This window comes from Cyprinodon variegatus, unplaced genomic scaffold (assembly GCF_000732505.1).
Source record: "Cyprinodon variegatus isolate N-32 unplaced genomic scaffold, C_variegatus-1.0 Scaffold1037, whole genome shotgun sequence".
In the NCBI taxonomy this organism is placed as follows: Eukaryota; Metazoa; Chordata; class Actinopteri; order Cyprinodontiformes; family Cyprinodontidae; genus Cyprinodon; species Cyprinodon variegatus.
In genome coordinates, this window is record NW_015151490.1 from 233499 (window position 1) to 246845 (window position 13347).

At 39.0% G+C, this 13347-nt stretch overlaps 1 protein-coding gene across 1 annotated transcript in view; it reads right to left on the bottom strand.

The window, feature by feature from the left end:
- LOC107100967 (mitogen-activated protein kinase kinase kinase 3-like) overlaps window positions 1–13347 on the bottom strand; it is a 50937-nt gene that overhangs the window by 33056 nt on the left and 4534 nt on the right. The window contains exons 2-3 of the mRNA XM_015399680.1: window positions 2662–2745; window positions 2286–2330 (exon numbers count right to left, since the gene is read on the bottom strand). Of these exons, the coding sequence (XP_015255166.1) occupies window positions 2286–2330; window positions 2662–2680 (64 nt within the window). The 5' untranslated portion in view covers window positions 2681–2745. The remainder of the gene's footprint in view (window positions 1–2285; window positions 2331–2661; window positions 2746–13347) is intronic.

Below are 13347 nucleotides of genomic sequence, written 5' to 3' on the forward strand. Positions count from 1 at the left end.
AAAAGACATTGAGGGGATTTCCTTGAGCCGAGAGACACATCATGGCAAAAGCATCCGGCGGGATTAGCAGCCGGAGCCAGAATGTGTCCTAACTCTCCAGCAGCAGCCAGGTCCAATCTCTGACGCACGAAGCACGCTCAGATGCTCAGAAACACACCAGTTATTTGTAAGCAAGGCCCACCGTAAGCACAGATCTGTGCTCAACTGAATAAATGAAACGCAGTCAATTTAAGGCCTAATGGATGTAATGTTTAAACACTTGGGGTTAATCTTTCACTAAGGATAATAGCTCTGATGTAATGCTGGGTACTGTAGGCGTGTAACAATAACTGTGCAAGGAATGTTTGCACAAGGTTTGTCCTGAAAGTCTAGGTTTGGGTCAATAACTTTCAAGCCTCTGCCAAATGGACACATTCCAAGACAAATATTTTACATAACTGTGATTAGGTGCGTAACGTACATATAGTTATAGATAGAAGCTTAAAGTTTCTGTCTAGCTTCCTTTGTTCATTTAGCTACATTTGATTAAGGACTTCTTACAGGAAGTCATTACTTTCAATGGCAAGGAGCAACATGTTCTTACATTAAGTCTTTATATTATTACTCTTCATTTTTTTAGTGTTTTTATTCTTGTTTTTTTTCAGTAATGGATTGTGCAGCAATAAACTAATAAAAAAGAAAAGTTTTTTTTCCCCCAAATAGTACATGGACATAATGCAAACTAAAATAAATTGGGGGAGTTTTACATCAGGCTAAAAGATCAGCAGCAGGCAGTCCCTAGAATGCCCGACAGTCACTCAAAAGAGTAACACAAGACATGACACAAAGGATCCCTCTTAGACACACCAGAAAACATCATTTGTATTTGACTCAGTTCGGTAGGATCTAAATACAGCTGATGAGGTCTAAAATGTATGTTTAGTACTTCTAATGCCACCATGTATACCTCTGATTGAGACGCTCTCCAAACAGTCTACTTTATATTGAATATTAGCATATCTGGTACTACTGTGCACCAAATTACTTCCAAGCAAGTAGACCAATCCTTAAGCACTACAGGACCACTGTAGTTTTGTTGAGTATTTTAATTTGTAGCATACACCACTTAATGATATTGGACCAAAATAGATTTGGGAGGTGCTGGTCAAATATGGGCACTCGGATCATGAAAGACTAGCAAACTTTGATGTTTTCAGTAGGGGGGTCCCAATCCGATATTGAATGCAACTCTTGGCTGTTCCAACGGGTGCATTTCTGAATTCTCCCGAGTGGTGCACGACTTTACATAACTGAATAAAGTGAATGTGATGTTGATTATCAAGGGGGCGGGATTGTTGTGGCGGAAGGCAAGCAAGTCTGGTTGTGGCAGGTTTGTCGGAAGCATCTTGCTAACCAGTTAGCAACTTAGTGCTAGTAGGTTCCCAATTGGAAATTACATTGGGACCAAGTAGCACTTAGCAACGACACTGTCAAGGAACGCTATGGACAGCGGAACCATGCAAGTGGAGGAGAGTTTTGTGTCGGAGGTCATGGATGAGTCTCCTCCTTCATACATTACTTATTTAGAGGAAGAAAGTGGGATTGAAGATGGTGTGAAGATGACGGCAAGGTGGCAGAAGCTTGGTTTGGTGTAGAAGGCTTACAGCCATACATGTTTGAGCCCTTGCATCGCAACGCTGCCAGTTCTGTTAGCTCTACGCCTGCCCAAGACACAGACGTCCATCTCCGTAAACACTGGAACATAACTCAGTAGTAAAGTAAATGATTCCTATTTCTTATTTCAACCGTTTCGTTTATTAGCTGCGAGATATGAATCAAGATGCTATGATGGAAAAAATTTGATTGACAGAAGACCGTTGATATATGATTGGCCGAATTTAGGTGTACAAGCTGATATATAACTAACTGGCCTGCATAAAATAACGAAAAAAAAACACATATTTTAGGAAAAGATTTTTTTTTTAAATAGAAATTTCCTAAATTTTGCGACAATCTAGTCTGATAAAGAGTAAATTTATATACATGTTTAAGCCAGAATGAGTTGACATTTAAATATGACTTCCCTACAACGTTAATGATTCGTGCTAATATCAAATCAGGTCGGTATCAGCCATTATTCAAAGCGTCAATATCGGAATTGCGAAGGAAAAAGTTGTACTGGGACACCCCTAGTTTTCAGGACCAGAGGAACACAAAAGGAGGCAGCATTCAGTTTTCATGCTTCGCTCTGAAGTAATCTGAAGTAATCCTTTAATGTTCAGGATGGTTTACATCATATAGTTTACCTGGTGTGTTCCTGTGCTGTCCGGGTCCATTCGGGAGACCGTCATCTATGGAAGAAAAAAGTGTGACTGCTTTAGGATGACATCAAAATATTCAATGAATCAATATGAAAAACAACTGTTAAAGGTTATGAACCAGATATCTTCCAGGAAATTTTATAAAAATCATCAGCCTTCTCATCTGGTGGGTATAAAATGATAAAGGTGTAAAACCACAAAATTATAAACATAGTTCTTCATGTGTACACATCCATTTTTTAAAGACAGTTAGCTTACTTCTGCTGTTCTTCGCCACAGGAAGTGTTAAGGATGGTTGCGTTATCTGTATGGACGTTTCTATATGAACACATACAGCAGTCTGCTTTCTATACCAACTCACCCATGTTTACTGTCATCATCAGGAAGTGGCCCTGTTGAACTCGAGCACAGAGCTCAACCTCTCTCCAAATACGAAGACTTCACCCTGAGAGAAAAACACAAGACAGAAAACGACAGGTTTTCAACATCCCATGCACTCTGTCACTTCTCCTTCAGCTCACTGCATAATATTTTCTGTGATTACACACAAAGAAAATAACAATGGCTAAACAGGATGCAGGTGGTAGTACCAACACAAAGGTTTTATTTCCTAAATGGCTCTCCATGCTTGTGTTATTTATTTTATATTTTCTCTACCCTGTTACCCCTGAGATTGGCATATCCTTTTATAAAACAATAAAAAAAAAACAACAACACAGCAGCCAAGGGCTGCATTTGATGCAGGCTATTAATGAAAGTACTTTTATAACCTCTTTGAGGGAATACCTCTAGTTTAATGATAGAGCCATATGCCGCTGAGATCCCATGACGCAGACATTAAAGGCGAGGAGCTTTTTAAGAAAAGCCTGCCTCAGGTTAAGACCATAAGCTTAAAAACAAAGTCAGCCCATATTCCATGCATTCATTTAGTAACCTAAAAAAAAGGCATCACAAAGTATAAGAGGAAGATTTTACCCAGTGATGTAATTCAGACTTTCCTAATTGATCCTATCAGCGGTTTCCTACATATATGGTGTTTTTCACTCAACTACTTTTAGAATTATTTGTATGTTATTTGAGTGCAGGAATTGAAAAACAGGAACAGAAACTTACAAACAGTGGCTGCACTGCAACACTTCTACATATCAGCTTACTGTAGTGGAGACTGTCGTCATGAGCTGGTATGTTATATACTACAGCATTGATCACCTCACCAAAAAAGGCTTTCTAAGAAATTTCAAAGAGCAATATCCACCTGAGGTCAATTTAAATACGCCCTTTTATTGCATTTAGGAAATCTTACGTAGGACTAAGATTGAATACTGTAGGGAATCTTCTACTTTTAAGGTTAAATTCTTTAAATAGAATGAAAATGTATTCAGACAAATGCTTTATCCTAGACTGAAATGGGCTGGCTGACAGAAAACAAGGTTCTGATTGAGCCTTTTAACCAAAATGGTTCAAGTTCTCAACCAGAACTGTTCTGTAAAAGAACTGGTGTGCTTTTCCACTCATCTCACAATATCCCATTGATTTAATTTATCAACGTTTTTGCCATCACAAACAGATGATTCCTCACCCCTGCAGTGGGAGCTGGAAAATGGTATTTTGAAATACTTTAATACCACATACAGGTAGTATAAATAAAGACCCACAGTTACAGTGCTGACTATCTGCTCTGGCCCATCAGCAAAGCAAGGCTCCGAGGCCAGAGTTTACCATGGTCGAAAGACAAAGAAGTAGTGTACGGTGAGCTCCAGCACCAGTTAAGCAGTGGAACCAGTTTGGTGGACAACCAGGACATTACCTGGTGGTTTTAACACACTGGATTACAGCCACCTTTCCCTTTTGTTTTAGTCACAGTGTCAATGTCTTTACTGTGAATTTTATATGTTTCTTCACCCAATGTTACACAATGTAAATTAATAATAATGATTCTACTAGATTGCAATCAACAATTAACCATTTTGCTGTCATTAGCTCGTTACCCATCCCAGATTGAACTAATCAACAGAGAAGATTCTCATATGATGCAAAGTTAATTTTTAAGCTCCTAAAGAAACACCCTAATGATGGCTGTTCACGACCAGAGGTATTTTCAAACAGCTGCATTTGTCTTTTCCTCAGTCACTACAAGAGTATAGTGAGTCTATTAGCTTAAACTGATGGACACAGCACCAGGTGGGGGAGGGGAGCACTGTTTTACAATTCTCTGGCTATTATTTCAGACTATTTTAATCTGAAGCAGGATTATTAAGTATTGGAATATTAGTGTAAAAAGTGTTGACCTTCAAAAAAAGGTGAATTTTCTTAATAAAAAGGCGTATAATGGCCAGAAGATAGCATGGCTTAGTTTCACATTAGTCTGAGTCACTGCATGTCTTATACACAGTGCGTTATTCTCGTGTTTTGTGCTGCATTCACGACGATTAAACAATGCAGCTATCACTCAAAAGGTATTTTTACACCCTTCAAGTAATGCAAATATTTCTAAAGTTTACTTAATTTTGCATTCAAATTTTTTCCTAGCAGAATAGTATATGACATGACATACCAGACTTGTTTTAAACCTTTTAGTGAACAAATGGAAAGCATATATTTCAACTCTGCCTTATTTTTACAGCTTTGGTCATTTGGCACAAAACTTTCTTAGGCAGAAAATTATTTTGGAAATTATATGACGATTTTAAGTAATGGTAATATGGTTAATGACTCCAATAAATCACATCTACCAGTAGGAAGTTATTTGGCAATTGTGGTTTGACATGGGGGCATAAAGGTTATGCCCCTCAGCTAACTCCAACAGGGACTCAGAAATAAACAGAAATTAACAGTGACTTTTATACAACACTTTAGCATGGTAATCTCCCCAAATGGGAGAAATACTTTCATATAAAGATAAATTAACTGATAAGTCATGGTTTACGTCCATGGCTATTAAAGGACTTATTTAAGGGCATAAAACAGAACTTGTGGGGGGCGTTCAGAAATGCATGGACAGACGTTTGTCCTATTCGTTGAAAAGAGGTGAATTAACCCAAAGTCATACACTAAGAACAAAAAACATCTGCTTCAGTATGTCACAAAGCCTTAAAACTTTGCATTAGCATTTCACAAAACAAATCAAGGAGTCATAACCTGGTTTATTACTTTGACATGCTTTTGACACCCTTTTTTTACCTTGCAAGGGTACACACAAGATTTTGACTTGTGTCTATGCATATTTATGTGGATGTAGCATTAGCAACATTAGCAGTTTTGCCATGGTTGGGTTACCAATCGTATCCCAGTCACATTGGTAAAATGTAACACATTTAGTACCATTTGAACTTTGGTTTATGCTTGATGCGTCCTTGAGGTCTGTGACGAGGAAAATTTGTACCTATGCAGACAGGTCAGAGTGGGAAACATGGCGAGTGAGCAGCAGCTTCTGCAGGTGAGGGTTCGCAAATGTAAACTTCTAGAGTGGAGGTCTTCAACAGGGGGTCACTGACCCCCTGTTGAAGACCACAGAGGTATTGCATGGGGGTCGTGAAATTTTTGGTTGATTTGACTTTTTTTGTTTTGTTTTTTTATATTACCCCCTGCAATTTTTCCCTCTAATTGAAATGTCTTTAAATACACATTAACATGAATTCAACATGCTGTCATCAATGCAAACATTCAGCGACACACAGGAGCTCTTTCAAGCTGGGCACCGTTTCATTCAAAACATCTGTCCCATCAACGAGGAATCAGAATCAGAAATACTTTAACAATCCCAAGGGGCGAAATTACTTTCGTTATATGACTCTATCTGTAATAGAGCGACTATAGGACCAATTTGACCAATTTCATACAATATATATATAATTAGGGGGGCCCCGCTACATCTCGCCAACAGTTTGGGGGTCCTTGCCTGGAAAATGTTGAAGACCCCTGTTGTAGAGGCATGATATGATTTAGCTCATAAATACACCACTATCAACAGATTGTGGAAAAACCCTAGGAAAGAAATGACTGTTGCTCTCGAACAGTGTGAAGAGCCATTGATAAATTTGTAAACAGCTGTGTTTTTACTTCCTCATGTAATGTGGTGGACTGCCTGATGGCGAGCCCCTAATTGTTGGATTCACTCCTTTTGGGGTAATAGAGAAGGTAGTGATGACAGCAAGGTGAGCTAATTAAGCATCCTTTCATTTTTTATGTTTGATATCATTTTCGATATTTTAGGGCGACAGTGACGTCGGAGGTTGGGGGCCAGGTGGTACCACTGTATGGCATCCTCGCATCTGTCAGTGAGCCCCAGGGCAGCTGTGGCTACAATGTAGCTTGTCAGCATAAGCCTGTGAGTGTGCATGAATGGGTCAATTACTGAATGTAGTTTAAAGCACTTTGGTCCAGTCCTCTGACTTGAAAAAGCTGTATATAAATACAGGCCATATGCCATTACCATTTAGAAAAATGTATGAAGTAAATAAAGAGGTACATATATTTTTCTTTTGATTTTAAATTTTTTTTATCTATTTTTTTTCTCCAACATATCATGGTTTTAATTTACCAACTTGTTAAGCTTTTAAAGAAACGCTTTTTTTTCCTTTTTTTTTTAACAGCCATAACAATACTTATAGGTTCTGATCAAATCAGATCAAAACTAAAGGGTGTATTCACAGCAGAAATGTTCTTTGGTATGCTTGTTTGGTCTGGACCAAAAGTGATTTTTTTTCTTTTTATCCGATCCGATTCATATTCATTCAAAATGAACTCTTTGAAAGTGACCTATGAAGAACAACAAAGCCAAAAGGGTGACAGTCTTTGTTTCAACTGGTCAGAAGTGACTACGGTTGTGTCCAGTGCATAGACCTGGAAATAGGGTTAACTACCACAGAGTTCCTGCAGGCAGCACCTCTTTTTTTTACATTTTTATGCAGTTATAACAACTACAAAAACATTAACAGAGTCAATGCAGCTCATTCAATGTATATTTTGAGAATTTTATTTTTCTTAAAGTAATGACACTGTCAGAGGATACGTCTACCTCTTGCTAGTAGTAGCGTTGCTAAGCTACAGACAGCAGAGCAGCTGTGACTTTAATACCACTTTTATCACTACAGTCTCTTGCTAAGTCCAAAGGGACTTATGCTCTCTGAATTTGGGCCGAACGAAGCCTGTTTGTTTTTGTACCTGAAGCAAAACGAACCAGAGTCTGTTTAGACAGAGTTTGATGATTTTTACTGACATCTGCACAAAAGGTCTGGACCAAGGGGGGAAAATAAATCTATGTGTCATCTGATGTGTGAAGTAGACAAATTACATGTGAAATGTAACAGAAGATTCTTCAGTTAGTAAGAGCAGTTTTTAGAAACACATTAGCTTCCTACTGTTGTGCTTTTAAATGTTCAAAATTTGTGCACAGCAAATGTCCCTTTCCTCTGACCTTAAGGGCATAAAAATCTCCCTGCTTTTCAGTGGAGCAATAAACATTTTCTCTTCTTGAGTTGGTCAGAAAAACATTTCATGGGAAAAATTAAAATGAGCCCAAAATTAATTTATGGGCTGAGTGTCGAGGATAGATGCAACACAGAATCACAACTGGGTACATTGATTGAGAGTTAAAACTCTACATGTGTAAACAAGAGTAAATAAAAGACTTTGGATTGGAGCTAGATATGAGATAACACAGAACATTTATACACAGTCTGATAATGGTGTTCTACCACTATCAGATGGTCCATGAACTGGTCCAGTTCTAATAGAAAGAAGATATTTCTGGTGTTTTCATAGGAACAATCTGAATTAGGATCCCATTGTTTGCCTTATGCTGCTTGTCACGTATGAGAGACATGAAAAAACCTGACAGGTGGTCTTCCAACACCATCCCGCCCAGTCTGTGCATGCCATGCGCACACACACACACACACACACACACACAGACTGGCCTCTGTCCTCTTACTGCCAATCACCAGATGGTCCATCTGCTTTGGCCCTCTGCACAGCAAGATGCCGAGCTGGAGGTACCCACTGATCACTAGCCCAGTTCTCCACGCAAGTGGGCAATCACCCAATAGGATAAGGGCTCACCCCTCCTGTCATAGCATGAGACACCAAAAATTTATAATGAACTTCATACAAAGCCACAAAAAGTGGAGCCTAACTCTTGAAATTCCACACTACAATTTTGCTTTTTGTTTCAATGAGTAAAAGGAGATCAGCGTCAGGACTATGTGGGTCAGACTCAGCATATATGCGCCTGTCAGCACACACTGAGCTCTTTCTGCTCTCTTACATCACCTTCCAACCAAGCAAACACTGTAATGATGGCCTTGGTTTCCAAGGGAACCCCCCTTGTTTCTTTAGACTGCTCTCCAGCTGTCTAAGGAGTATAGCCTCATATCTGACATCAGTGTTGTGGACTCCTGGAATAATAAACTTGGCTGAGGTCAAGCACACGAACACTATGGGGCTCATAGGGCTTCCACTACCAAGCAAAGATCCAAAGATTGAATTGGAGCCTACAGGCAATGGGCAATAGTTGGTCTAGAAAAATATGCACACATGTTGGCTTAAAAAACTACATTTTATCTCAGAAACAAGGGTTTAAAGCCCTTTTGTTAAAAATCTGGACAGATTTTTTCTCAGGTGCACTGGACTTAGAAGGACAATGCCCCTCCTGCACCTATTGCTGCACATTGTCTGTTTTCCGGCTTAAAGAAGGCCAGTAAACATTTCACTAACCCACAAGTCAGAAGAATTTGGCCATTTAAAAAAAAACTTCAGTCACAAAATGTCCCCTACACTTTGTACACTTTTTCAAACATCAGTTTTTGTCCCCTGCATGTTTTACTGACCAAAAACAATGTTGCGCTACAGTACACAGACATTCGTCGAGCAGGACCAAGCGGAAAGCCGCAGCTCAAGCTGAAGCCTGCTTCCCTAAGTCTAGACCGCCCACAAGCTCCTGATTGGCCAACCGTCTTTTTCTGTGTGATTGGCTATCTCTGCTGTCACTCCTTAGAAGCTCACTTTACAAATACCGGATGCACCACTGAATCGGGTCTGTGATTGGATAGTCAAACACACTGAAGTTAGTTATATTCAAAAATACTTGCTTCCCTCCCTTTTCCGAAATCAAAATTTCATCCATGCACGAGCCCATTTCTCCTCCTGCACACTCTGTTTAAAATTTGTTGTTTGCATCGCTCATACAAGCTTAACTTTTTAATAGATTTTCTATTTTTCCACTATGTCAGACTCACCACCGGTAAGTGAAAATGGGGGAAAGCATGTAGGACGGCCTAACGTAAACATATCACCAGAATGATTGACAATTAGGAGAACCACTTATTTGATGATCCACCCAGAAAAACATCCTCTATTATACCTTAAATTGTCCCGCCTGCACAGCAGAGGATGCAATGACGTCACATGCGAGCGTGCTCAGTGTTTACTGAAGAGCATCAACAATGCAATCTTTTCAAAAGGGTTGAAAATAAAGACTGCTCTCTGCATTATCGTGCACCATGGTAGTTTTTCTTCCCGTTTCTGCGTAGAATGATGGAGAATAGTGATCTTTGTTGAGTATCAACGGTGTACAGCCAAATAAGGAAACATTACCTTCTGACACAGGAAAGTTAATGAGGAGATTTCTTGATATTAGCAATCCAATGTTTCTTCAGTGAGGTACAGTGGACTAACATCTAACTGAAACAGTTAAAACGACAGCAAAAATGTGAGAAGGTAGGATAAGGAATCTGCAGGTTTGAGGTAATGTTGCTCGACAAAACACCTCAGCAGCTGAAACGCACAACACGCAGGATGTAAAGGCTGATTAGTAAACCATGGCTATTTAAGTGACTTACTCTTTTCAAAAAGGTCAGCAGTGGGTGGAAGGGGGGGTTGTGGGGATGGGCTGACTGCATGCGGCTCCCCCACATGAGTCAGAAGGTTTATGCTGGTTGATTCTGGGAAGTAAGACAATACTGAGTGTTTTTTCACTTACTAATAACCCCAAGTGTTTATATGCATTAGCATAACTGAGATTGTTTTTTTTGGAAAGCTTTGATTTATTTGTACATATAACAATAAAAAGGCCAAAGCCCTCACACTGGGACCCAAAACACAGGAGAGGAGTCAGCTTTCTATTAAGGAGTCTTTATTTGTAGGCTCATACCTTTTGTTTCAGCTGTAAATGAAATAACCCGAGCATGTTGAAACGCAAAAACTTAAAAAAACTAAAAACTACAATTTAAAGGTATAGATACCTGTTGAATGCTTGGTTACGTTTATTGGGTGCAGTCTAAATGAGAGTCTGTACGCAGTGAGCAGGAGTTGTGTGAACAAAACAGTATTGTTGTTAGAGCAAGATTGGTTCAAAATGATAGAAAAAAAACAGCAGCTCTCACTACAACTAAGGTATGGAAAACAACACCAACTAAGTCTAAAATTCAAACCAGCTTACCAGAGTTGGATGACAGATAAGTGGAAAAACTTTGCATTATACCTCCTGAACGCTTATGTCCAATATGCCTGCTAAAATAGACAGACTGCTGGTTTTGGTCTTATAATGGTTTAAGGGATATTTTCTCGAGGTATCCTTATTAACTTATCCATTATTTAGCACGGATTTCCCAATCTGAAATTAATATCGGCTATCATTACACAAAAAACTAATATCAGATTTTATCAGCCTTCTCCTAAAGGTTTCTGTAACTCATCGGTTAACTTTAAGAGTCAGTTGTTTTCCTATGTCCTGTTGCTGAGTTTTGTTCCCCATTTAAGTAACATTTAGGGCTCAAACAATTAATCGTGATTAATCGAATATTGAAATTATTGTCAACTAGTTTAGTAATTAATCATTAACTGGAATATAGACACTGTAATTAATGCCTTTAGCTGACAGAGCAACCCACTAAGAGCAGTAATTATACCAAAATTGTAAAAAGAATATGTAAACATTTTGCTTTTAGGAAAAGAAATATGGTAAATATAATAAAATAATATGCTCTATCCAGGGCACCTCAAGTGGAAACGTGGAGTTTCATCTGGTTTAATTATGTAAAAAAGTCTTCTTTAAGGATAATTGAAAGAAATCAACAACTTAATTGATTTGCAAAATAATAACTTAGTTGCAGCGCTAATAATATTACTTAATTAACTCTTTTCTAACACTCTACAGCATAAAATAAGTAATAAAAGCTGGTATAATTCCTGCAGATATTGTATCGGTCAATACTGCTATTGGCCAATTCTTGAAGCTGCAATCAGGACATCCCTATTATTTAAATGCCACAACCTACCCAAGTGCTGTCCCTGGACTCTGACCATGTCTATCCCGTTACAACCAGTGTTCCCATCTTCTAAAGCCCACTTCAAACAGCACAAGCTTACAAAACCTGATTTATCCCCGACTAGTTTCATTAGAAGGATTTCACTGACTTTCAATCTCCAGAGCACCTTTGGGACATGGTGGAACAGGAGATTCCCATCATAGATGTGCAGCCAACAGATCTGCAGCAGCTACAAAGTGCTGTGTGTTAAATGACAAGTGCTTTAAAAGAAAATAGGAAAATCTATGCTATGAGATCGACAATTACTATCAGCTGAAAATGACCAATTGTACACAGCTCACCAACTCCCTTTATAGTAAAACTGTGCAGCTAAGGGGAAATCAGTGCAATCCGTAAAGTAAGCTGTCTTTTCCATTATGAGGCGATGTGCTTTTACAAGCACATTCACTCATTGTGTTTCTCCACCCAAATGCAGCCAAGCAAAGCAGAGACGCAGCTCGTAGACTTGAAGCCGTTGCACCAATCGAAATGTTTGAACGGAGCTTCGCTTCAGAAATAAACAAGGAAAACTTTGGGTGTATGAACCATAAAGATGACCTTGGTCCTGCAGCGCAGTGTTGGAAAAAAAAAAAATCCCCTCATCTGTCTGAACAACTGCTGTCCCGCTGCTGTATTTTTAAGACATGCTTGCCTGCTGTGTTATTGTATGACCCAGAGTGTATGTAGTCTATCCGGCTGTCCTTGCAGCCTTGGGGTTCCATTTGCTGCTGATGGTATTGTTCTAATGGTCAGACAGGCCTTGCAGACAAAGCTAAATCGAGACAACTTCCTCTAAGTTTCTGAAATGCAGACCTCGCTGGAACCTCGCTGCCCTTTCACAGATAAAGAAAGGAGACCCAGACTGACTCTCCAGAGCACAAAGCCTTTCACTTGGACTGTTTGTTGGCTCGCTTTAAGTTTCATTCCATTTACCTTTTTTTCAGGCTTCACACACATGACATACGTATGATAATGCCTGAAATCATTTTACAGGAAATACTTTAACATAGCTGTACATAGCAGTTACAAATCTTTGTAATATTCTGAGCCATATGGGTGCAAAAATTGTTTTCATGTATGCAATCACTGCTTATTTGCTATGGCCCCATCCTAAATTAAATGGGATGCAGCTTATTGAACACTTTTGATTTAAAAAAAATAAAAAATTAAAAATGATCCACAACCCTAATCAGGAGATTTCATTAATTTGGTGAAAACTTAATGATGCAAGAAAGATCTCCAATGAGAATCAAAACGTTTGAGGAACAAGAGTTAAACCAGTTCTATATTCATCATAAAACCTCAAAGGCACTGAAATCCTTCTACCTAATCAGTAGCTGCACAATGAATATGATTTCATGGCTGTTTCTTTAGATACAGCGATGCGTTGCAAGAACAAGGACAAAATCAAACTGTTATTTCAATGCAAAATACGGGGAATTGGCAGAAAAGCCTAACAAGCCCTACAGAAAACGGAAGGAAAAGAAAAACAATTCATAGTTTCTTTTTTCACAAACCAATACTAATTAGACATGCAGTCTACATTTAAATCCCTTTACTCTATCCTTAATGAAACATGTCAACATAGAGTAGCACCTGAAGAGATACACTACCAGGACCTGCAGAGATACACAAGGAGCTGCAGAGCTCTAAGACTCAGGTGGGATAATCTACCGAATCTATCAGAATGCTGCAATTAAACTGTGCTCCCACTAGGGGGCACACACCCCCACATTGGGAAC